The 27,319-nt window shown below is 38.2% G+C and overlaps 1 protein-coding gene across 1 annotated transcript in view; it reads left to right on the top strand.

The window, feature by feature from the left end:
• Positions 1–27,319, top strand: part of ERC2 (ELKS/RAB6-interacting/CAST family member 2) — an 868,752-nt gene that overhangs the window by 619,407 nt on the left and 222,026 nt on the right. The window contains exon 14 of the mRNA XM_075005383.1: positions 1,128–1,275. Coding sequence (XP_074861484.1) covers positions 1,128–1,275 — 148 coding nt within the window. The remainder of the gene's footprint in view (positions 1–1,127; positions 1,276–27,319) is intronic.

Raw genomic sequence — 27,319 nt, 5'->3', positions numbered from 1 at the left:
GATTCTAAAAGCTTTTATATAAATGTGCTTTTTTTGCTGAACTGGAATATCATTTTGTTTTTCTCATTGCACATATTGGACAACTCTAATATAATTTATTTATTATTTAAGAAACTAAGGGGAAGGTGGTACCCTGACTTCAAGGATGCTTAGGAGTGTAAGGGGGAGTAAGAGTGTTCTACATCCCTACATGACTCCCTGCATCTCCTTTGCAGGATTATTTTAATTAATGCTGTGGTTGGCAAATGCAAATGGCTTAAAAGCATAAATCAAGAGGAAGGGGGAGTAAGGAAAAAAAAAAAGGAAGTAACCCTGAGGTCCATTTTTTTATCATTTGCACTTTCTGTCAGAAATTATTCTTGTATTGTGATATTCACTGATAACTTTAAAGCAGATCCTGCTTGGTGCTTATAAATAATAGAAAAATGATGAATAAATGTGAGACTTGTTGTTTGTGTAGCGAAACCTCCAGAAGAGACAAAGAACTCACTGGAAGAATGTATGGCATTAAAGTCTCTCTTGTTAGGTATTGCTGTTATGAATTATTAGTGACAAAATTACTTGGATTAAGAAAAGTAGTTTTTAAAAGTATATGCCTAGCATGACGGCATTCAAAGAAGTAAAGCTGAAAATTGCATTTTATAAATGTCATACACATATTCAGCTAAATGTCATGCAATATTTGCATCAAGCAAGAGCCATTATATTAATTTGTTGGCACATAGCTTTTTCGTGAGTTTACAGTGTGGGAGATCTAGCGGGGCTATTAGGAAAAATTATTTCACTAGGAGGGTGGTAAAGCACTGGAATATGGATTATGTAGAGAGGTGGTGGAGATCTCCATCATATAGTTTTTTTTTTTATTTTCCAACTTGAAAAAGTCTGGCTGGGATGATTTAGTTAGGGTTGGTCCTGCTTTGGGCAGGAGGCTGGACTTGATGACCTCCTCAGGTCTCTTCCAGACCTAGAATTCTGTGACTCTATGATATCTGCCACAACTTACAATTGGATGACAATTCAAAGTGTATATAATTTTTAAAAAAACTATTACTTACAACCATTGTTCTTGAGTGTGTTCTGATGTGTTTAAATGGGAAACAATAATGTTTTAAATTTTATTTTATCAGACAGGAAGCACTACTTGCTGCAATCAGTGAAAAAGATGCAAACATTGCCTTGCTTGAATTGTCTGCTTCAAAGAAAAAGAAGACGCAAGAGGAAGTAATGGCTCTTAAACGAGAGAAAGACAGATTAGTGCATCAGTTAAAACAGCAGGTGGGAAAACATTCATTTTACTCTTATATTGTGGGCAGTGGCTTGTGGGATTTTGATTGTTTTATTCTAACCTCATATTAAAAGTCTTAAAGCCAACCCTAACTTGTGCCAGCAGCTGTACAAGGAGGGTAGGAATAATGTAAGTGTTGCTGTACTATTACCAGTTGATGTCCATTTAGTATTTAGATGCATGCTTGCTTGGCTCGTGTTATATGCAGTCAACACACTTTCTGTTTTCCCTCTGTGATAATAGCGGTCACCTTCCTCATGTGAAATGACATCGAAGAAAAGATGCATTGCTTGAAACCCGTTTAATTATGTGTACATTTGGAGTACATAGTTATTTGTTCAGAAGGTTCCATGTTTTCTGAGAGGTTATCTGGAAATCATAATTGTGATTGAGACAAAGTCCAGAATTAATAAAAACACTTTTATCTTTGTTGTTATAAATACGTTGTAGCAGATGAGTGCTTTCTTACAAGCTCTCGAAATGTTTTGCTACATGAAAAACTGTAAATGTCATTCTATTTTCTACTTATAATTGAAGAAAATCACCGTAGTACACAGCATACAGTATATATGAACATCTCTGACTGATTCAATGAGAACATGCATTGCACATTGATTACTTTCTGATTTAGTCATGGCACTTGTGTGTACTAAAGACTCAATAGCAAGCAAGTAAAGGGAGGATGCTCAGATAACCTAAATGACTATCTGTGTTGTACGTCATATGAGTTGTGTTATCAAACACCTTGTCTCCTTTAGTAGTACTGAGCAAAGAGATGAGAAGGATGTTTTCAGATCGTGACTGGTAGATAGTGTTGTACTTGGTGTTTTCCTTTGTTTGGTAGTGTTGTTAATAGTTTTGTGATTGTTACCTGAGAAACAGGAAAACATCACCAGACAAAGCCATGCTAGTCCCTTCAGCCTCTCAGAGTAATCAATCAGTGGGTCATTTCACAGGTGAGCACGCCATGTTAATACTGTAGTTAGCCAATGTTATGATTCTTTATTCTGAATCATGCATTGCATACTGTAGGTTTTCATTCACTCAGCAATGGAAAATTAAGGAGAACCATTACTACTTAGCTCAGTTCCCTTTAGCTCTGACCTCATGCACCTAATCATTATAGCTTTTTCCCACAGGTCTATAGAAATAGGAAACAGCCCCTGAGCATGAACATATCATCCATTTGTGATGCTGACTTCATCACAGACATTGCTGCCAAGTACCTGGGTTCCAGCCATGATGCACATATGTCTCAGGTCAGTCAGCTGTTCAGGAGACATTTCAGCCATTACCATATACCCAATAGATACGTCAACATTTGTACTTTTTTCATTCTTTTTACTTATTAATCCCAAGATTGTCCATGCTGCAGTCAAGCAGCATGAATTCAAACAACAATCAGTTTTTTTATTTTCTTTCTTTTCTATTTTAGTTATTTTAAATTATAGCAGATAATTTCCTGTGACCACTTCAGATAATTCCCTTCGTTCCTTCTCCTTTATCTTTTCTAACTGCAGAGTGAAACTGCAGAGCACCTTTCTTTTGACAAGGTCCATGATATCTTAGAAATGCACTCTAAATAGCCATACACCTGTAAAGCTGACAGATCCTGGTTGTGAGCAAGGGGAGCACTGCCACCATTTTATTGCCCACCCTGCTGTAGGAGCTAATACCCTGAGTCTCTATCGCATGAGCTAAAAGCCAACTGACTCTTAGCTAAGGCCTTAGAGCAGACTTCACTCTCTCTTCTCAGTGGTCTCAGTGCCTCTGTGTTACATACGTATTGCGGTATATCTCTTAAACCAATTTCTGTGCAAGTATGAAAAACATCCATAATTTCCTTCAGTCAAAATGCAGGAACAGATAGTAGTAAGAAGAAGGAAATAGCTATAGAAGCATTATTTTGGATATTTTAGATTAGAAACTTAACCAAGTACTATATACTACTTCATTACTGATAGTGATAAACAGCTTTAATACACATTGAATTGATGTGAAAATTACCTCATTTTATTGTCCTGGACATCTCAAGAAGAAAGACAAAAATATAGTGAATGTTGTTTAAATAGGCTTCAATTTTATTAAGTAAAATATTCGGGAATCCTCTGACTATAGCTTGTCCAGTGCAGGTCAGCCTTCCTTCTGTAATCTGTGTGATCAGTCTGGGGCAGCATTGATATCAGTTCTCATTGAAGGTCACCACCCTCACCATGTGCAAGAGTTAAGGGCATAGGGAAACAATTTTGTCATCTTGCTGCATCAGACTCTAGAAGCTATGACCTCATTCCCCACCATGATGCTGTCTCCTAATCTGCTTCCAGTTCTGATTTATCAGGGAGCCAGACCCTGAAGAACATCTGTAAAGTTATGACAATATTAATCTTACACCCTAACATATTTTACAGTCCCTGCATTGCTGAGTGGAGAGAAAATCGCCACCTCCTTGCACAAATCAAACCAACCAACCAAACAAAAAGTAAAACCAAAATTCCCCGTCCACTCCAATCTGTCAGTGAAAGGAATATTTCTTTCCAACTTAGAAAAGTGACTTGATGGTGCCAAATAGAAACACTCTGACCCCAGTCTGCTCTAGTCCCAAGCAAGGAACATTTTTCCTACAAGGCACAAGATGGCATATTAGGCGGGGGTAGGCTTGTAAGATCTCCCATTGGGTGCACAGATGCTAATAAGCTTATGCTATACTCCTCTGTCTAGCCAAGGGGCACCCCTTCTCAGGCCCACAAGGATGCTGATGCTCATGGGATGTGAGGAGGAAGGCCATATAAAAGAAGCTGCAGAACAGAGCATTATTAGTTCCTCTTGAGAGCTCAAGGAGTGAAGACTGGGTGGCTGTCAGAATAGCAGTGCTGTGATCACTTCAGTGTGGGGTGCTCACTGCACACAAGATGGAGTCTTGAAATCAGAGCAAAGACGGCACAGGGCCATAGAGAAGTGGTTCAAGGAGTCAGAAGAGAATTGGAACCAGCATAGTAGACAGCTGCTGTCTACAGGGTCCCTGGGCTGAGATGGGAATAGAGGTGGGAATAGGTCTCCCTGCAAAACCCTCAGTTAGTCTCTGGGAGAAACAGTTTGCATAATGAAGAATCCCAGAGGGGGTAACTGGACTACAGGGACTCATCCAAAGGGCTGGAACTAGGAGGGCCCTGAGAGGGTCAAGACACTGTCTTCAAGAAGGAAGGCCTGGTTGGCACTGATCTACTCTTGCATGAGAGCAAACTGAGAGACATTAAATAGGGCACTAAGAGAGGCTGTTGGACTTGTACCCTGGAAGGGGATTGTTTTATTTAATACACAGACTATGTGTGACTCTGACAGAAGGGTGAGTCACTGAAGAGCCTCCATAAACAGAGGTATCCTGAAATAGCTATTCTGCTTCAGTTTGAGCAGTGGCTTGCTAAACCCAGGGTTGTGAATTCAGTCCTTGAGGGGGTCATTTAGGGATTGGGGTAAATAGATGTCATGCATGGTGCTTGGTCCTGCTAAGAGGGCAGGGGCCTGGAGTAGACGACCTCCCAAGGTCCCGTCCAGTTCTAGGAGATGTGTGTATAATGTAAAGAAAAGAAATGTGCCCGTGACTTCAAAATATTTTGTTGCAGGAGGAGTAAGGGATGCTTTAAAATAGCACATTCTTTCAACATTCGGCACTGTCTAGACAATGCCAAAATACCAAAATGGCCTATTTTGAAATGAACTTGACATAAGATATGCCATTTGTATAGTGAAACGTAAGTGCAACCCTGTTACAAGGTCATAGCAAATAAAGCTAGAAATGAACAAATAAAGTATTCCAGTGCTTAGACTATCTTTGCTCACAGGGAGCTTTCAGCTTCTGCCTTGTATTATTTTGTGTTCATTTCCTGTACAGGAATTCAGCCATAGTTTGGATAGCAAAGAATATATCTTGACTCTCATGCATGAAACAGATTTGTCTTCACATTGTGTTGCTGTTATGATCTACAATACTCTGGTCATATCAGTTTTCTACAGGAGGTCTCCCCCCCAAGCATAATGACAGCACCACAGTTCAATACAAGTGGGGCAGGAGTTATTTGGGCTTGCTCTGCTTTGTGGCTGGGGGGAGGGGATGAGGTGAGATCCTGCTGCAACGAGGTGAATGGTGGGCAGCTTTGCACGACTGATGCACCCCCAAAGGAATGTGAAGTTTGAAAAGGTGTAAAGATGCAACCCTGGGTGGGAGAAGCCTCTTTGTTCCATGGAGCCTCCATCCGCTAGTGGAGACAGATAGCGGGTCTGGCTAGGACCTACTGTGAGCATTGTGCTAGTTCCTTCTTTTTAAGGAAGGTTGCAAGGGAAGTTTTCCATACTACCAAATTGGCTTTGATGGAATGAATTTATGTTGTTTTTTTTTAGTTTGTTTTGTTTGTTTTGGGTTTTTGTTTTTGGGATTTTTTTGATTGTTTTTTCTTTTCCACAGTGACTTTCAGGGAGGACCTTTTTGGGTTAGAAGGTGTTAGGCTGTATGTCACAACGTACTTTGTAAGATTGAGCAGATGTCCAGTGCAGGTACTCCATAGGGAAGGCATCTGGGGAGCAGATAAATGGTCTGGTAAAAGACTTAAAAGGAGGTTATGGATAAAGGTTATGGACAAAGGGGAGGGAGTCTAGGAACTCCTTTGTTTGGTATGGCATCGAGCCATCCCTCTCTCCACCAGTCTCAGAGTCCATCTTAACCCTGCTACAAGGCCCCCCATTCTTCTAGCTTAACTTAACCCTGCTGTGAGGCCAGTGGCTAGTAAGGCCATAGTTTAGCTGGGGGACCTGGATGGAAATTAAAGTGGCAGGGGCTGTTGGAACCTTGGGTAATGTTTTGAATAAACATGGATTTGCCTGCATGGTACATTTTATCTGCTGGTTGTCCCAGAAATCTATAAAATAAAGGTGCGGCCTGATTACAAACCATATCAATTGTCTCCTGTCCTCCTTTCGGAATACTCAGACAACACTCATGCCACACTGATCTTCTCTACTGTGTGACAGTGTAAATATAATTTTTTTTTCCTTCTTTTTGATACTTTCCAGTGGGAATCCTTGTGCTGTTCCTGAATTTTTGATCTAATGAATGCTAACTTTTTGCTCATTTTTTAAGTCTGCCTTCCGTTTTATCTTCCTATTAGAAACATTTTACACTTATTGCTCCAAAATAATCTATTATTGCAATAGTCATGTAATAAAATCATTAGACCTCCATTATTACTTCTAGGTGTTGACATGTGGTATAATTTGGGTACCTGAGAAAAATTACCAATCCCCAGCTTAATATAAAATAGCTCACTTGTAATGATTCCAAAATGTTATAGTTAGGGTTAGGTTGTGTTAGCACTCCCATTTACAACTCTGTTTTCAAAGATTAGCACCTTTAGCAAGGAAATAATTTGGTGTTTGAAATTGGGTATGCTGCTTCTCTCTTGGATGGCGGTTTATCTTTTAATGATAAATATTTATTTGGCCTTTTTATGACTGACTTAAGAAAATTCTGTCTAAATCAGCTGCTATTTTGAAAGCATCAGATACAGGCAAATCAGCTCTGCCTAAATAAAACACTCCTGAAATTTTGCCCAAAGTCCAAGCAGTACCATTATATATCTCAGACCCATTTCTTTAGTTTTCTGTTTTCACTGCGATTTTCTATGGCTTGAAACACTTTCTGTCTCACAAATATTCATTGACTCTGCTGTTGTCTGCTCTTGTGGCATCCCAAAATGCATAGCACTCAAGAGAAAATCTAAATCTCTTGTGTTCCAAACACTTCTGGGACATCAAAGAGAGTGAAGCCCCAAAGCAAACAACATTGCACAATGGGGCTATGTCTACACATGCCCCTCCCTTTTGGAAGGGGCATGTAAATGAACTGGATCAAAAATGCTAATAAACTGCTGGTATGAATATTCAGCGCCTCATTTATGTAATGGCAGCCACCCTGAGCATCAAAAGTGCTGCTTTCCAATTTCAAACTAGCCATGCAGAAGGGGTTCCTTTGAAAGGAAACCCCAATTTCAACAGCACCCTTCCCAATTTTTTGGGGGGGAAAAAGGATGCTTTCAAAATTGGGCTTTCCTTTCGAAGGAACCCCATCTACGTGGCTAGTTTGCAGTTCAAAGGTAGCACTTTCGGTACTCCAACTGGCCATCATTCTGCAAATGAAATGTTGAATATTCATATCAGCTCCTCATTAGCGTGTTGACCCACTTCATTTACATGCCCCTTCCCAAAGAGAGGGGCGTGTGTAGATTTAGCCTGGGAGAATATTTCAGACCTCCAACAAAGACATGTGCCCCTGGAAAGAGGAGAAGCATAGAGGGCTATAGGTGGGAGGATCGTAATTCCCCTTGCTTTCCCCAAGGTATCCCAATGATAGGTATGAGGAGCCCTAGAATATCATCCTGAAATTTTAAAGTTTTTTGGGAGAACAGGGTACAGTCCTGTTGGTGGGGATGAGGTTCCCAGATTCCCTGATAAAGAGAAATAGCTGAATGTTCCCTCCTAATATCTCTGTCAGCAGGAGAGAGGGCCCAGGAGTGCCCCCAGTATGTTCCTATCCAGACTAAGATATAAACGTAGGGTTTGAGGGAAGGATCATAGAACTTTGGCAGGGAGACCTCAAACTGTTTTTGGTCTCCTCACATTAACTTAAAATGTCTAGTTGCTTGAATGGTTGGAACGTAAACGTATGTAAATTCACCTGCTGCTGCTGCTGAAAACACTATATAGCAGGATCTGGTAACTCCCATAGTGTATAGTCATATAAGTATCCAAAATCTGCTTCATATTTAAAGAGATATGGGACAGTATGTAATGGAGTTTTATTATTATGTTTTAATAGTTCAAGAGGTCAACTCTATTAAACTCAGTGGAATAACCCAATGTAGTGAGGTTTCTCATAGAGTTTTATTATGATTGGATTAATGCCAAAAGCAGATTCTATCACAGTGCTGTAATGCATCACAGATTTACACTGAGATTGAATTGCCTAAATGCAAATGTGTCTGGATTTACCACAGACTTACACTGTGATAAACTGTTCTAATTGCTCTGGTAGAATCCTAAAGCATCATGGTGTATTTTGTACTTCAGATGGAAGCAGATTGGCTCACCACAACACTTCCGCAAGATAGTTTCAAGAGAACATTAAGGGTGTACCACAAACTGATGAAAGCACAGAAATTCCCATGTGACAGAGAAAAGTACCATATGTTTTTCAATAGCTAGCATAACAGAGCAGCACCTGAATCGTTTTCATAATTGGCCTCATTATGCCTAAGATGCCATCTTATATGCTTCTACCTTAACAATGAATTTCCTTCCTTTTGTTGGTGTCATAACCTAAATGATATTTAATGGCTTTTTATTTTTCAATGTGAATTGTATTATAACAAAGTCAAATCTTTAAAAATAAAAAAGAGAGAGAAAATAACTTACTTCCCATATATGACAGGTTAGCCAGCTGCACTTATTCTTTTTTTGCTGTTTCATCCATAGTCATCGTCAGTGCAAGTATCTGTCTGTTTGCAATACTTTACAAAAGTAAGTTTCTAAATAACTGTGAATTAAGGTCGGGTTTTTTTTTTTTAGATATATAGTTGCACACACAAAATGCTTTTAAAAAATTTCATACTATTTTGAAAATATTCAATTAAAAAAAGGGAAAAAAGATAATTGTGCCTGCAAATCTTTTGCATACGCTGTCAGACTAATTATATATGTAAAATAGGTAGACCTTAAGTGGGAAAGATCTCTTTAAAGTCTATTCTAATAGCATTTAATTTAAAATGATTTCTTTTGGATTGTGGGTTGATAATGATCATCCTCATCCTCATCTTGGCTATGATAAAAAGATTAAAACCAATTAAAATTCAAGCACAGCCCCAGTAAATAAATAAGTACATTAAGTGTCCTGGCAAAAGTGGGTTCCCCTGTACTTTCTGAGATATATTGCTGTCAGAAAGAACCCAATTAGAATTTCAGGTTACAATTTGATTTTGTGGATAGAAAAACTTCCTGTTGTTTATAAATTGAATACATTTGCTTTGGAAATTGTTGATAGCCAATAAACTCCAAACTTTCAAAATCTATTTTTCCACAGTCATTTTTGCGTTATAACCAACCGTCAATGTCAAACAATAAATAATGACGCCACATTAAAAGAGAGATGTATTGTCTTTTCAAATATCTCTGTCTCTTCTATATTTTTAATTGACATATTTACAAATTTGGTATGAAAGTGTCTGTCAGCAAAGCAAATCATAAGTGCATTCTAAACTAAACGTAAATAAAATGAATTATAGAATTTTATGGTTGCAGGACTTCATTGCAAATTTCACATCTTTGCTATTTTTGTAAACATATAGGGCCCAATTATTGGCTATGTCTAGATTAGAACCATCTGTTGACAGAAGTTTTTGTCAGAAAATATCATCCGACAAAAATTCTTTTGACAGATCTCAGCCATATTACCAAGCAGATCACAAGAGTGATCTGCTTTGTTGACAGAGTGTGGCTGGACTGTCCAGCCACTCTCTTGACAGAACATCGAACTGGAAGCACAGCAGACAGGGCTGTCTGGTGTCTTGGAAGCCCTGTCTGTCAACAGAGGGCCTCCTGGCTCATCCAGACCGGCTTGATCTGTCAACAGAGACATTATGCCTTGTGGGGCGTAGGATAAGACTGTCAACAAAAGTGCTGCATTCTTTCGATTTACTATTGACAGAAGGCCTTGGGAATCTGGACAGTCCCCTGGTTTTGTCGGCAAAATGCCGCTTTTGTTGACAAAACACTCTAGAGGAGATATAGCCATTGCTCTTACAACCACGTTGTGGTCTGCACCTTAGATGAGTCAAAGAACTCCAATGGTAGTGCAGACAATGCTTTCAAGATCAGCAGCAGGTGTTGCTGACTTGTATAAAAATGTAGTGTTTCCGTGTGTTAGACAGGGAATGGAATGGAGGCTGGCTGCACTCTCAACCCACAAAGACATTCTCCTTCGGACGTGTGAAGCAACAGCTCATCATGTCTCAGTGCTCAAGAAGCACAAGCAACACCCTAGATAATTGAAACAAACTGAATGAACAGATAAGAATATTACAAGCTCCATGGATCTATGGACTTGCATTAATTGAGATTCATATTGATGATCAAGAAACAGTTTTAAGCCTGAACTTGTAATATAATGTGTCATATGCACACAAAATCCATTTAAAAGTCCAATGAATGTCTGTGTAGCAGATAATGCATTTGCTTATAACAGGTCTCTCTGTACTGTGCAGTTTTCATAACTGCAGGTAGGTTACTTAACTTCTGTGTGCAACTATTTACCCAATTTAAAATATTGATGATGGTGGTAATAATAATGTAAGTTGCTTCTTCACGCTTTTGGGATGGACAGACAAACGTAAGCGTGGACTTGTTTGTATTACGAGGTCTTCCAACTTCTTGAGAACATTTTATTCTTCTTTTCCAAATAAGAAACCTTTCCAAAATTTTTGAGACTGCAGGTGTATGGGATACTCGGGCCGGAGGCAAAACTGATGTTTAGCTATGTTCTTAAACCTCTTAGTTCATTGCTTCATATTTCAGCACGTTAACATATTGTTAATGGAACAAATCATGTAGAAACCAATCAAGGAACTTATAATATTGCAACATTAACCACTAGCAATGTTATCTCTTTCAATCAATCCATGGAAGCATTTCTTACTATCAGCTAGAGCTGGTATATGTACACAAAATGCTTACAGCAGTACCAGAGAAAAATGGAAATGAAAGAGGACTTTTGCATTAGGCTGCTTAAGTACCTAAAAAATAGTGTTCATGTGATATTAGGGGGGTGAAATTCAGAACTCAAGTCAGGAAATTTAATAAATTAGGGTTTTTCTTGCAACAATCATTCATCTATACTGCATATATCCTGTATATTTTATATGTATTAGACTACTGGTTTCTGCGTTTTGCATCTTGAATTGTGCATTAATGCTGCTTTATTGGATTTAATTCCTCTAATTTTTAGGGAATGAGGCACAAAATTTCTAGTTTTGCTTTCTTACATCCACTTTTGTGTACTGTCATTAAACTAATGAGTATGAAGTTCTTTAAGTTCCTTAGGTGGAAGATGTTATAGAAACAAAAAATATTATGACTACTATTATTATTATTGTCATGATTCCAGAACTTTATTAGAAGAGGACTTGGCAGACAGCTGGACCCTATTCTCCATAATTTTTCATCAGAGGCTTATAAGGAAATGCATAAATTTGCTACAATCTTTTGTTTAGTTAGAAAGTGATGTAATTCTTATTTTAAAGTGGTTGAACTTTTTATGAATGATGGCCAACTCTTCCTCACCTTAAAGTATATTTCGTGAAAGAAACAGACTTTCAAATATTTTCTCACAAAAAGTTAAAATAGTGTTGATTCTGATACAAACTAACAAAATACAGGAAGTTAAGCAATACCTGGGGGTGAATTTGCAGGATAGAGTAGTGTGCGTGGATTTAACCAAACAACCAACTTCCCTGGGAGTTATATTGTCCAATCTGACTCTCAGCAAAGTCAGTGGGTGTTTTGCTGCTGACTTCATTATGTTGGGACAGGATCAGTCTCTAAATGAACTGGTATTCAAAGTCAGTGTTTCTTAAACTTTTTGAGAACGTGTAATACCAAACGATAATATTTTTTATGCAGAACACCTATGAAAATTTTCTTCAAAAATTGTTGTGCAACCAAAACAAAAACAAATAGCAACATATACAGCAAAAATAAAATGAAGAAATTTAATCAGGTGTCATAGCAATGAAAAGTAACATTCTATCTGATTTTAATAACAGAAAATATATACATGTACCATACATTGCCGCTAGTTGCTATGCTGCTGTGGCACATCTGTGAGTTGTTCACAGAACAGCAGTTTTCCACTGAACAAAGTTTGAGAAACGCTGTTCTAGGTAATAGTGATATATATATGATATCACTATATCATATATATATATGTGAGACATTGTAATGCCAGGATACAAAGTTGAAGGTGAAGGATAAAGCCCATATTTTCTACCAGCCTCCCAAGTTGCAGGTGAATCTGTTCACTGTGCTTGAAGACAAAAACTGAATGTGAAAATTTGTATATGAAGTATTTTCTAGTCTAGGTCTATACTACGATGGAAGATTGACCTGCTCAGGGTAGATCTTCTGGTTTTTTGGGGGGGGCATTTGTGAAATGGCACTTTATGGGTCTACACATCTTGATTAGCCTAAAATCTTTATAATTTTATTTTAAAAATATTACCTCTGCCCTTCAATCACAACTGCTTTTAGACTATTCTGCACTCTGTAAAATGTTTCCATTTTTTAAAATACACAAACAGTTTGGCTCTAACATATTACTCTTGTGGGAGTATTTTTGGTGTTTAGCTGCTGTACAGAGTGAATTCTCCATGCAGTCTGCAACCAGCTTCCAAGGAAAGTAGTTGTGTTGTATGTGGGGGTGAGGGGTGGTAGAGGGTACCCTGTGTGGGGGGGGGGTGGGGGTGGTACAGGGTACCCTATGTTCCCAGTAAAGCTAGTTACTCCAGAAGAGGTATTTCAAAACATGGCTGTGTTGAGAGAATATAAGCGATGCACACTCAAGAGAGGTAGCAAGGGCTAGGTCTCCTTACAGTTTTTCACAGCACCTTTGGATGTTTTGGAAGGCTTAATAGCTCCATATAGCCCAATTAAGTGTTGTGCCTCTTTCCATCTTTGGTTGCACTCAGGTTCAGGAAAAATAACTTCGCCTTTGTACCAAATGTTCCACTGAGATGAAAAAATAAGCTTTTTTTTTATCTTTTTTTCTCCTGCCTGGCATATAAATTGTGATGGCTGGGCCTTGTAGGAATTATGGACCTGGTATACAAGCCAACACTTATTTCAAGCCAGTCCTACTCTAAAACAGATAGCTGCCTATTTCTCAGCATTAGCCTTACTGAGGGCTCTAAATTCTTGATGAGCCATAGCAATAGCTACTGATACCTTTTTTCCATTGGTGATCCTCTCAGTTTAAACTTGTGCTATAACTTCTGTACAACAATGGAAGCCACATGTAACTTTGTTCAAGCAAGTATTCCAAAATTAACTGATATTTAAAATGCAAGGTAGCTCAAGGCTACAGTTGAGGCAGTCAACTGAAATTGTGAGATGCAGCTTTTGATTTGGCTGGAAGGATTAGGAAAGGATGTTACAAGTACCAAGTATTATAATTTTTTCCTAAAAATGGAAAACATTTGCATTATATTAAAAATTATGAATCTCCATTAAAATATATTTTTATCCAGGAGGCATTTATGAAGTATACCTGGGAAGATTCATTCAGATCTATTTTTAAGTTTTCAGCTACAGTGAAACTTAATGAAGGCAGGCTGTATTGTAGCTAGTGTGTACTTGATTTCATAAACAGACACAATTCTAGTAATTCAAAGAACATTATAAATGAGTTAGACTCAAACCTATCTCCCCCAATTCTGTAGTAAGTTTTAAAATGTTCTTGTAATATTTGACCAAATTATTGCCTTTGCAAACAAGAAGTAGTTTTAGAGAGACCACTTCAACAAAAAACAACCAACCACCAAGCATAGTGTTGCAATGTGTCTCTTGCCCTCTCTCTGCCACTCAGCTCCATTCTGATAAGCCATTTGGTATTTCCTTTCTCAGTTGTTTCTTGAGCTACAGCTACTGTATAGTTACTATTTCGGGATACAAACATATCCCGAAATAGCAACTACATGGCTAACCACTGCACTCAAAATAGCAGTGCTATTTCAAGCATGGTATTCCAGTTCCATAACCCCTTGCTGTACCAGTTCAAAATAGCCATTTATTTTGAACTTTGGTGCTATGTGGATGGCACCAAGTTCACAGTACGTTAAAGAGAAAGAAATTACACAATAAGCATTATGCAAATTGTGCAAGTTATTTCGACTTATGGGTACAGTGTAGCCATAGCTTTGGTGACTAGATTAAAAATCCAGTACTTCCCATTTGAGTTGTATACTTTACCTGGTGCAAGTGGGAGAGCTAAACCCAAAAATGAAACAGCAAAAATTAAAACCAAAGGGTATCATACAGATTTTACAAGACATGGGAAGACAGTTAATGCTGTTAGCCATGTTGTTGCAGCATTAAAGGTCTTGGTTTACTACTGTAGCTTCCAATTCATGTCTGTTTTAAATAATTATTATGGGGAATTATCCTTTTAATGAGTTCTTTCCTGTCATTTAAAATATTGAAAAAGAGACCTACTGTCTTATACCGCTTGTCTGCTTTTAGTGGGACCTGGCCTTAAATGTCCTCAGGCAGTTTCTCTTCTAGAGCTTTAATTATGCTTTTTAACCAACTTCTTTGTGTCTGTGTTCTTACATGCTACTTAGTAATTATCAAGTTTAGTATGGGACTCAGACAAATACTTTTAGCATGACTTTAGCCTATACATTACTGACTATGCTGTATTATTACAGGATATTTCCTGTGCTTTGAGCCATACTGTTAATTCACAGAACTTGAAAAGGTTTAGAAGACACAAACTGCAAATGTAGTAAACCACATCAGAAAAATCAGATGGACCATGTTCAAATCAGCATAAGTTTACTCAATCACAAGTGTCATGAACATTGAAATTTGGCCTCAGTGCTTCAGATATGTGTTTGCTTAGCATTTGTAATCTCAGTCTGCCAAATTTCTAATATTGCAGCTGGTGTCTGTGACAGAACTGTAACCCTTCAGCATTTAAAAGAGAGAGTTACTAGGCATTTTGTCTTCTCTCAGGATAAGTCATTCACATTGTGGAAGATTGCATGGCAACAGGTGTCATAGCTGTTAATATCAGTTATACAGTATTTTACGCAAACCTTGTCTGCCACTGTTCAGCTATTGGTATGGTCAGACCAAAATTTTTGGCAGGGTCCATTGGTGAGAGGGCAGAGGAATGAAAGAACCCAATCCTGCCTACTTTCCATTCGTCATTTCTAGCAATCTTGAGTGGAAAGATTGCACATAATGTGCATTCAGGTGGTTAGGAAGACAGACTGCTTGTGTGGTTATTTGGTCAGTTGAGTGTGGCTTGTTGGCTTGAATGATAAAAACTCAAAAAATCATTGCATTCAGGAAAAAATTTAATCAACAGACAAAAGTTTACAGAGAATAAAAAAGATGTTCAGAAAATCTTTCTGAAATCTTAAGCCAATTTCCAGTATATGATTCATCTGCTGGATGGAGACTTCCACCTAGGCATGGAATAGCTTAAATACGCCTCTTGGGCCAGAGATTATCATGTCAAGTGTCCCATTGATTGAATTTCTGTGAAATGGGATGATTTCTGTTGATTAAATCAATGTTGAAGCATAAAAAAGATGAGTTGATATATTCATAGAGGCTCACAAAATTATTTACATTTTTCAGAATAATGTGGCTAATGTGCTATAGCAGTAGGCTCTATAGTTGGCTGTGCCATCCAAGTCTCTTCATTTTCATGCTATGAGCTTCCCCCAGAATCCTTTCTACATTACATACCTACCTTGGTTTAATGTTGAAATTAGTTAACTTAAATACACCTATCTGTAAACTGTTCTCTTTTCAAAGAGATGATTTTTGTGGGCTCATTCGAGTTTCAGTTTCTAACATTTTTCTTGTATGATAGTTTGTACTTCCATTTCTGGTATAGAATCAACCAAATTTTTTCTGTCCTAAAATATTACTACACAGTTAATGAAGACTCTGTTTTGGATCTAATTTGCATAAGTGGCTGGCAACAGAGGGAGTTTTTGCCAGCAAAGGCACGACTACATGGCCTGTTTAGTGCTGGCAGCAGCCTCTGACAGCAGGGAGATCTTGTGTATATGCTAATTAGCTGCATGGTTATGCTAATGAGCAGTCATTTGTAATTGTGAGACTGCTCATTCCATGTAACTGTGGGTATAACAGGTCCATGTAGACCCAGCCCATCAGAATACTTTACCAACTGCAAAGTTAATTATCTCTCAAGTCGCAGCACAGGAATTAGACGTAGAATAGCCAAGCCATTCTCAATAGAATGTCCTGCCTTTACATCTATCTTGAGCATCATACTTCTCATCAGAAATAATTTATTTTATCTGTCAGAGAAACAACATTCTTGTTAAGCAGTTTGGAGTTAGAACTCCAAAAAAGAAACAAATACAAAAAACAAAAAAACTTCTCATATTTATTGTACAGGAAAGCTTTACGCTATATTCCAAGAAAAAAAAACCTCTGTTAAAATGAAGTTAAGACTGGGGGTACGTATCAGTAAAATAATCATAAAAAAAATTACAGAGATGTTATAGTTATCCTAAACACTTAAATACAAACCCAGAAAATTCGGAGACAAAGTTAAATTTAAATCCAAACATGTTAAAGTGTGAAAATACATAATTAGGTCACCCAGACAAACATAACTCTGTCCTGTGGTGGTGCCGTCCAATAATCACATGATCCTGAGTAAGACATTTGAGGTGACAGATTAAATACAACTGCTTTTCAAAGAAAACTTTAAATATTCCATCCCATAATAATCACAGCATTCCTGACTTCTTTTATTTACCCTTTTATTGTTGAGCTGTACTTCACAACCTTACCTTCATCTTAATATTTTGTTAGTCTTTAAAGTGCTACATCTCTGCTGCTTTGCTTCATCTTAATATTGCTATTTTATGTTGGAATTCTTGTTTCTTTAAAATTATAATACGTGAGCAATAGCTGATAAACCCAGAGAATAATATTTCTAGGCTACATCCACATGAGAAGCCTCTGTCAACAGAAGTCACTCTCAGAAGGGATTTCCCAGCAAAACTTCTGTCGACAGATTGTGTCTACACATAAAAGCAGATCGAAAGAGCCATCAGCTCTGTCAACAGAGAACAGCCAGACTGCCTGGCCCTCTTTTGAAAGAACAGCTGACTGGAAGCTCTGCAAACAGGGCTGCCCAGTGAACCAGAAACACTATCTGTTGACAAAAGTGCCCTGGAGTGTCTACACGTCCATTTTCCTGACAGAACATTATCGTGAGAGGCATTATACCTTAAAGGGCCAGAAGTATAATGCTGCTGGCGGATATACCGGGTTTTGTCAACAAAGTGCATTTTGTATGTAGATGCTGCATGGGTTTGCCTGACAAAAGCCCAGTTTTGCCAGGAAAAACCTCATGTGTAGATGTAGCCCTTATTATTTCAAGATATATAGTATGAACCTTATATCTTATACGTAAGAGTAGGTTCATTGATGTCTTAGAGCAGAGCAAAAAAATCAATGTGTGCTGGTCAGTCTGGTTCTGTTACAATCCTTAAAGATGTTGTCAGTTGACAAGTTGAGTTACTAGTTTAGAAGGCTGTGTCATGAAGACCAGCAGTCTCTATAGGAAAAGAGCAGGGGAATCATAGTTCTCACCCCAGTGCTCATGAGCTTTAATCGCTCCCTTTATGCTACTGCTTCAATTTTCCTGATACATCAACCTCAGTGTGCCATAGGGAGCCTTTCAAGAATTGATATCCAAGTTAATATACAGCCACAGAATCTCAAAGAGCAGTGATAAATGGTTCAAATAAGCTACCAATAAGAAGTCTTGACATGTGACCAGCCCCATCTCATAACAATCCTTTAGAACTGGTGCAAGCAAAGTTGCAAAAGATGAAGGATGGTGACTGGCTGTGTTACCTCTGTTAATGGTACCACTGAAGAGTTATGTAAGATGACTTGATGTCTGTAGCCTGTAAAATCATAATTAACAATACACATTAATACATTTAATGATAGTTAAAGATATTTCTTTTAATTAAGATGATAGATTAAAATTAGAAAAAATGTTAATTATCTGGAGATTTTGAAGACTCCATGTCATTCATGAGAAAGAAGAAACTGACAGATGCAAAAATTGCTAAATGACCCTTTTAAAATGTTTGATTTATTAACTATTATTAGATTTATTTGTAAAGACTCAGAAATTTTATTTTGTACTCAAAGAGCAAGTGCTATAAGTTTAGACAGAACACAATTTATTGTTTGTATATAGAAAAGAGTTGGGATCCTTGATTTAATTTCAAAATGGATCTGAACTTCAATGACTTGCACATCTGTAATATATCAATTAAATTATTAGGGAATTGTAAAGATATTTACCATGTCAATGCAAGTATATAGCTTATTTCCTCAATGTGCCAGTTTTTTGACCTTTGAATTTCATGATGCCTTTTATAGATCTATGTTGAAATTCATAAAGGTAACTAGGAAATTGTGTGGCTGTTCTGAAAGGACAGAAGACATTTGGCGTGGGTTTAATCAGGCTGCAGCTTTATTATTAGATGTCTGGGACTACACAGCAGATAGTAGCTGTGTCTACACATGCAGGCTACTTCGAAGTAGCGGCACCAACTTCGAAATAGCGCCCGTCGCGGCTACACGCGTCGGGCGCTATTTCGAAGTTAACTTCGACGTTAGGCGGCGAGACGTCGAAGTCGCTAACCTCATGAGGGGATCGGAATAGCGCCCTACTTCGACGTTCAACGTCGAAGTAGGGACCGTGTAGACGATCCGCGTCCCGCAACGTCGAAATTGCTGGGTCCTCCATGGCGGCCATCAGCTGGGGGGTTGAGAGATGCTCTCTCTCCAGCCCCTGCGGGGCTCTATGGTCACCGTGGGCAGCAGCCCTTAGCCCAGGGCTTCTGGCTGCTTCTGCGGCAGCTGGGGATCTATGCTGCAGGCACAGGGTCTGCAACCAGTTGTCAGCTCTGTGTATCTTGTGTTGTTTAGTGCAACTGTGTCTGGGAGGGGCCCTTTAAGGGAACGGCTTGCTGTTGAGTCCGCCCTGTGACCCTGTCTGCAGCTGTGCCTGGCACCCTTATTTCGATGTGTGCTACTTTGGCGTGTAGACGTACCCTCGCAGCGCCTATTTCGATGTGGTGCCGCGCAGCATCGAAGTTGAACATCGACGTTGCCAGCCCTGGAGGACGTGTAGACATTATTCATCGAAATAGCCTATTTCGATGTTGCTACATCGAAATAAGCTATTTCGATGTTGGCTTCACGTGTAGACGTAGCCAGTGTGTGCAATGCAAGTAACCCCATGTTTAATCCATAATTACCTGGAGGGGATTTAAATGTTCCCCCATTTTGTCCTCCAGATCCTTCTAACAAATTCATTGCCAGGATTACCATCTGCCTCCTGCACAGTTCTCCCCAACCAGGGGGCTTAAGGTGGGCTGTAAAAATGTGTGGTTGGCCCCCTGCCATACTGATCATAGGAGTCCGAACCATTCCTCTAATGAATACCTCTTTTTAAGTCCTTTCCCAAGCCATTTATTTGGTTTCCGTATGCATCTCTTAAGGAGTATCTGCCTTGAACATCTGCCACAAGGAGGCACCAGCAAACTAGCTTGACTGCCTCATCTCCACAGCGGGTAAAGTTGCCAAACATCTTCTAATGACATCTTTTATATTGGATTAAAAACATAGCAGTCAAATGTCAAAATATTCATATCCCACACCAGTAGGTGATCCCTTCTCTTGCCAAGGGAGCATTTGCCACCTTCAGTTCAAGAAAATCCCTCTGGCAGATTTATTTTCAGATGGGGTACTACTGGTGGCATTTTAGGGGTTAAGGTTTTATTCTGAGTCATCTGTTGATCCAAGGAATGTGTTATCATAAACAGGAAAAAAATCAACAGTTTAGACTGAAAGCTGTCTCAAGAATTTTTATAACTTTTCAAGGATATCTGTATTGCTTTATCCCTGGTGAACTCTCAAACAATGAATCCATACTCAAAAAATCTGTAACTACATTTGGAAGATTAAACAAAAATATTGCCAAAGCTCGATTTAACTCATGCGGAAGGAACCCTATGAAGTGTCCAATCTAGCTGGTAAATAATATCTACTATTTGATTGTCTCAGTAACAGAGCACTTACGTGAAAGATTCAAATCAGTGATAATGCACTCAAAATTTTGATCCTAGAAACTCACAAGACTAAGTGGTTAGGAAACAGCAAAATGAAACCAATAAGTGGACACTTGCCAAAAGATGATAAATATAAGAAATAGGACTTCTGTTTTGCCAAACTTTTACAAAATCTGGCTCTGCACACACCATCTTAACTGCCTGCTATTGCCACTCACTAATCCTTAGAAGTCACTATAATATTCATTTTTAAAAGTCATAATTATTTCACAAAGTACTTGCATAGCTTTCTTTCAGGAATACCCCCATCTAATGGACATTTATATTCACTCTTCATGTTGGTGCACAGTCTGGATTCCATAGCTTATAAATACATACTGTTTACATAAGCTTCTTCATTTCATGCAGAGTTACAACCTTCGAAGAGGTTGTCAGTTGACAAGTAAAATAAATTGAGTTAGTGGAGTTTACAAGTGTTTAAAGCTAAGTAAAGCGTGTGTTGTCCAGTATTTAATTAAATGTAATTTTGTCAGGCTACAAATCAGTTGCAGCAGTGTCCTCCAATACTCAGTTAACATTTTCTGTGTCCTGCAAAAACAAGAAACATTTGAGATTCTTCATTTGTCTGCAGTTGATAGCAGTTTGCAGTGTATATGTAAATATGCTGTTCTAAGACAAAGGAATTGATTGTATTTGCTGATAAGTGTTGAATTCAGATGACTTGGTTAGGAAAACTTTTTAAAGGTTGTCCACCAACTTTAGCCTTGGAGTATTATGGGTGCAAGTACTCCTGAAAAAGCAATTAATGTTGCATGTATATAGACCAGGTTTGAACCAATCCCGATCATTTTATACAAATTCTGTAAGTATTCTGGTTCGTCATTTGAGATACCTACTGAAAATTATTTTATTTCAATCTTTATGTAGGAGATTTCAAAGTTAAAAGGAATTTTGTTTATTTTCCAAAATTAGTTTCTTGAATAAAAAAGACCAAATTAAGCCCTCTATTATTAATAAATCAGTAAGAATAGTACTTTGCACTTTTATAGCACTGATCATGTAAAGTTCTCAAAGTACTTTATGAAAGTGAGTAAATATTACCATCCCCATCTGTGTTAGCATCCACAGAACAAAGATTTTGTAACTTGCCCAAGGTCACACAAGTCCACTGGAGAAGCAGAACTAGAACACGTCTCCAGAGTTCCAACTCCATGTTTTAATCATCAGCCTGCATTGCCTGCAGCATAGCAGTATAGCGTTCACATCTGCCTCCTCACCACCTTACATAAAATAAATAAGCTATGGTAGTGAAATATTCTGAGAATATTTCAAATTCCATTTAGTGAGGAGAGATGGAGTAGAAAATCTAAAGGTAAGTAATAGCTATTGGATGACATTATCTCTATATATCCCTTAGAAACAAATCTTACTATTTTTTCTTCATTTAAACCACATTTGTGAGAGTTTTGTTGTTAACTTGATCCAGATGACTGATCAAAGCATAGTTCCCTATTGCTACTTTGCTAAAGTATTTTTTAAAGACAGTTTTAATATTACAGTTTTACAACTACAGATTGTTGTTAAGCTATCGAGTCTATTACCAGTCAATCAAAGACTTTCATTTAATTTCAGTAGATCCTTGCTTAAATGCCACAGAATCTTAGGAGGACATGAAATATGTCAATTTTCCTTCCAAGGGTAGTCATAAATTCTTTAGTAAATGGGTAAAATTTCAGTTACCCTTCTTACGTGTGACTTTGAAAACTCAACAAATAGTGTTAAATGATCAAAGATAATTCTTTTAAGCGTTAAAGATGATTATACTTATGTTTCTTGATGTTAGCTACTTTTAATTTCATTTTCATTCGTTACATAACTGTAATACAGAAGAGACACACCTACCATTCTTATTTACTCAGTAAACTATTAACTGCTTAAGAGTAAACAGTTTTGGCGAGTTTGCATTATTCAGGCTAACACTAGGAGATATACTTTTTGTTCACGATCTTCATTGATTTTCATTATAAATATTACGAATGTAAACAATATAATAAGAAATAAGAAAATACTCAATGGTATAAAACTGGTCTGAGTAATAAGATCAGTAGGCAATACTTTAACGTAAGAAAACAGGATTAACATAAATAAGGCCAGGTCTATAGTAGGCGATAAAATCTGTTTCAGATATGCAAATCCAGCTATGAGAATTGCGTATCTGGGGTCAATATATCTAAAATTGATTTTTGCCACCACTCCCAAAGTCGGAAGTTGACGGGAGACTGTCAACTTTTCTTACCCCTTGTGACTTCCAGGAGCACCGGGTTGGGAGCCATGCCATGACAGTTTGACTTAGTATATTTCCACCAGATGCACTAAATCAAACCCTGGAAGATAGACAGCTTGCAGGTCAATCATCCCCTAAGTATAAACCTACCCTTAATGATGTGGTTGGGTAGTATAGAAGCAGCAAGTTACTATACAATGAAAATGGAACAATAGTTATGGTATTTTACACTTCTACAGCACCTTTCAGTCATAGCCTTGATATGCTTTACACATATGAAATATTATTACTGCCATTTTACAGATAGGTAAATTAAGGCACAGAGGCATTAAAATTCATGTCATTGTCCCACTATGAAACAAGGTAGAATCAGGAAAAGGAACCTTATCTTTTGAATCCTGGCCTTACACATTAAGGGACCAGGGAAAATATTTCTATGTAAAGTTTCATGTTCATTGTCTTTCAACTACTCTGTATCAAAGGTGCTCATTTTATAAATAAAAGGATCTCTCATTCAAACTGCCAGCCCTGAAAATTCAACCTAATGTCTTAAAATCATACTAAGGTCTTTTTTGCTAATACTTTATTATGAATGAATACTGTGTAAATGGAACTTGCCTGAAATTATGTTGATGGTGTGTGAGCGAGAATCGCATCCATCTCAGTCTGTCAGATCAGAAAAGATCTAATTCTTATATTGTGAGAAACATCTTATGGGAAATATAGTAGAGTACAGAAGTACTGTATTTTTTAATGTTATTTCAGTCTTCGTATTGCAGGGGGCTAACAGGCCAAAACATACTATACAAGAGTTTGGCCAGTTTTAACAGGTCAGTTAAAGGCAAGATTCTTGAAAATATTTAAGAGAGAGGAAGCCGTGCTAGTCTATACACTATCAAAACAAAAGGCGTCAAGTAGCACTTTAAAGACTAGCAAAAAAAAAGTGGGTCTATCCCACGAAACTCACCTAATAAACTATTTTGCTAGTCTTTAAAGTGCTACTTGACTGCTTTTTGTTTTGAAAATATTTAAGGTGTTTGATCAGAATGTGATTTTTTTTCCCATTTCCGTTTCGCATTTCGTACTATTGTGCTCCCAGCATAGGCAAATTAAAGGAAGCCTGTTCTAATGTTCACAATTACTTTGTGCATATTTGTACTGCAACTGGGCATTCACAAAAAAGAAACATTAGAAGAGGTTTATTTATATTTCTGCACCAAATTAGAACAATTACGTCATTCACTTACAGTTCTTATCCCAGGACATTTCTTAATCCCCATCACCTCATTACAGGAGACACTTTCAGGATTGCATATATAATCTTGTTTAGCTTTTGCATTTTTTATGGAGACAGTTGAAAGGTAGGAAATTTAAGGCTGTTCACTGATAAGAAAATAGACTAGTAAACTCTTAGGAGCTTCCCCAAAGGGAAAGATATTATAGTGTTTACAGTATCTGAGTTATTATTTGTCCATTAGTTCCCCGTCTTTTTATCCTTGTGAAAAAGACCTTCCTTCTTGAATATAAATGCCAATACTCTACCTATATTTCAGAAAGGATATGTGGAGATTACAGGGATTTGTCAACAGAAGTTTTTTTGGAAGATCTCTTCTGACAAAACTTCTGTCCACAGATTGTGGCCAAACTGCCAAGTGGATCGAAAAAGCAATCTGCTCTATCAGCAAAATGGAAGCACAGTATACAGAGCTGTCTGGTGTCCTGGAAGCCCAGTCTGTCAATAGAGGGCCTCCTGGAATGTCCAGACCGGCTTTCTGTCAACAGGTCTGTGTCAACGGAGGCGTTATTTGTTTTGTAGAGCAGGGTTCTGCAACAGAATGCTTTGGAAATCTGAATGCTCCATGGGTTTTGTCAGAAAAATGGCCAATTAGGTGATGAAACCTTCAAGAGTAGAAAGAAATTCCTGCGTAATTATGCACAGTTATATGCTTCTCTCCTTTTATCTTGTGTGGAGGGAGCAGAATGGCCTGGATCGTACAAAAAACATTCAATGCTATGCTCAGGCCCAACACTATGGGGGGGGCAGGGCAAGTTAAAAGGTGAATTACATTGGGGTCCAGAGATTCGAAGGGCCCCTGAACTTCTGGCTGCTGCCGCCACAACTGCAGCACTAGTGGCAGTCAGAGGCCCCGGCCCTTTCGAATTGCTGCTGAAGCACTGAAGAGCTGCTCTGAGGGCTGGTAGGGTAGGGTTGCTGCAATCGGAACAGCGCAAAGGGACAACTGCCTGAGACCCTGCCCCGGGGTTTGTGGTGGCTGTAAGCCCTTCTGGCTATGCTGATGAGAAAAATACTGACACAGTATCCCTTCCCCTTCTCTTTTTAAGTTTATAATTAAAACAGTACTTATAAACAAATGTGTACACTGCTACAGGTCAGCATAAACTCCACATTCTGGTTCAGATTTAAGATGCTTACAGTCATGTTATTGAATGATTCTGGCAGTTTAATGATAACACATATCATCTTTTCCTTCCATGTTTTAGGACTGTTCTGTTGATTGAAACTCTCTCATCAGGCACTCTCTTGTCCGTCAACATCCCTGGTCTGCCAGGATCACAAATGTTGCTGGACTGGAGAGAGCTTGGAAGAGAGATCTCCAGCTGCATGGCTGCAGCAGAGCCCTATTGGTGACAGGAGGCCCTGCTAGCACACCACTCTGGTGAGCTCTAGAGGCAGCCCCAACAGTGCTCCCCAAAGGGGTGTGTGCCCCAGCCAGGCTCTCTGACCTGGCTTCCCTCTGCCAGCAGGCTACCCTTCTACCCCCTCCATGCCTCAGCCAGTTTCCCCACTGCTTCAGGGCTCCCCGGTTTCTGGGGAAATGAATTATATGAAACACTGAGATGACCCTCAATATACTACCAAAATATTGATAGTGGATAAATACTTGTTTGCCAGGAGGTTTTATGCCTCTAAGATCTGGCTGCTCCTGCAATGCCTGGGGGTGTTTTGTGGTATTCCATTTGAGGTAACAGAGCTCATCTGCCGGGGGTGGTGGGGGGCTATCTCTTTCTCTCCCTTATTACAACTGTATGGACATAATCCTACTGGGGAGCTCTGACATACTATCTGTTTTGATGGTAAGTATGACTAAGACGTCTCTATTCTAAATAATCCCTGTAATTCACAGCCTCACCCATACAGTGCCATTCCCTAGCAAAAGAGTTATGCATAAAATTTGGTTCTAGTACTAAAACATGTGGTATTTATCTGTTGATTGTTTTATTTTACAAACCTCTTGATTTTCTGCCTTTAAAATATTGCAAGAGTTGGTGAATTTGTTAATGACAAGTGTTAATTTGCATATTTAAGAATGCAGTGTTTCCAAACAGTATTTCAACTCAAGTTTGAAGTAGATTGTTTAATACTAAAACTGCATGGGTACAGATTCCTATGATACCATTTTCATATCTAAATTATATTAATTGCACCCTCCTCTAATTGTGCCAACAAAACCTGGGTGAGGCTTAGAAAACTACTGACTTTTGTTCCTGAATTAGTTCGGAGTAGGTAGGTAATCTCTGGATAACATATCAAGCATGACTGAAATCATTTTAAATAATGACTACTGACAGTAGTAAGTATTGTGTCCAGTTGTAAATGTTTGCTGGATTGGACAATTACATAATAAAAGTATTTTAGTGTGAGCCTCCCAGGTCTGGACTGCAGAGCCTGAAGTGTCACATGATATTAAATAAATGTAAGATCAACCTTAGGGAGTGTTTTATTTAGTATTACCTGGTGATGACTATTTTTTTTTATTACCTCAAAGTCAATAACTGAAATGTCAAATCTTTCAGTGTTTTTTCAGAGTCTGAATCTGGTTAAAATTTATTCTCACTGATCAACATAGTGTGCCTGTATCTGTACTACACAGTCTTCAGATTCTTATGCTGGATTTTTTTAACAGCCTGGTAAAAGGAACAACTTTGCAATTAACGTGCCCCTCAGAAAATACACCTATGCCTCGATGTATGAACGTAATTGTTCAATGAAAACTGTTTGTAAGGTGAAAATTCATAAACTGAAAATGAAATTCTCATTAATTTTAGTGTAATAATTTCCAACTGGTTCCAGACTCCCAAAAAAATCACCCAGTATGTTTCCCACCTATGTTACAATACTATACAATCCTACAAATAAGAACAGTGCTACTTTATTTCTTTTTTATTATATTTATTACCACTATTCAGTTCTTAGATAGTGGTGAAGATGGTTTTGATGCGAGTTCCATGGGATCATCTGCATCATCATCGGAAACAGCTCTGTAGTGACTTCAGCCACCTTAATTGGGGTTTTATATTCAGCTTTTGAGTTTGACAGTTGAGGAACAGCTGACGGTGATGAGGGTTTGGGAGGAGGTAATGAGGTTTAAGGTTGAAGAAATGATAGAATTGAAGTTTGTACTGAAGCCCTCTTTTTACTGTTGTACAACTCCTGATAGCATTGAATGGCTTCATGAATTTGGCACTTGAATGCTAAACTCCCTTCTCAGTTTGGGTCGTTGTCATCAAGAATTTGTGTAGCTGCCTCCAATGCACTGAAGACTTTTGAGGGTATTTTAGTGTCCAGAATTTTTTGTGGTTCATCCAATTCTTCCTCCTCCTTTTCTGATAACCTTTCTGCATCCAGCTGAATTAATTCTTCATTAGACAGCTCTTCACTGTGTGACAATAACAGGGATAGAACATTATCTGTATCTACTTCATTGAATCCTGTTTGAGTTGGAAGTTTCATGACAGAATTTGAACGTCTTTCACTTCACCCTC

Source organism: Carettochelys insculpta, chromosome 11 (genome assembly GCF_033958435.1).
Source record: "Carettochelys insculpta isolate YL-2023 chromosome 11, ASM3395843v1, whole genome shotgun sequence".
NCBI classification, from domain to species: domain Eukaryota; kingdom Metazoa; phylum Chordata; order Testudines; family Carettochelyidae; genus Carettochelys; species Carettochelys insculpta.
Note: the sequence above shows the minus strand (reverse complement) of the source record. Positions and strands in the feature narration are given on the sequence as shown.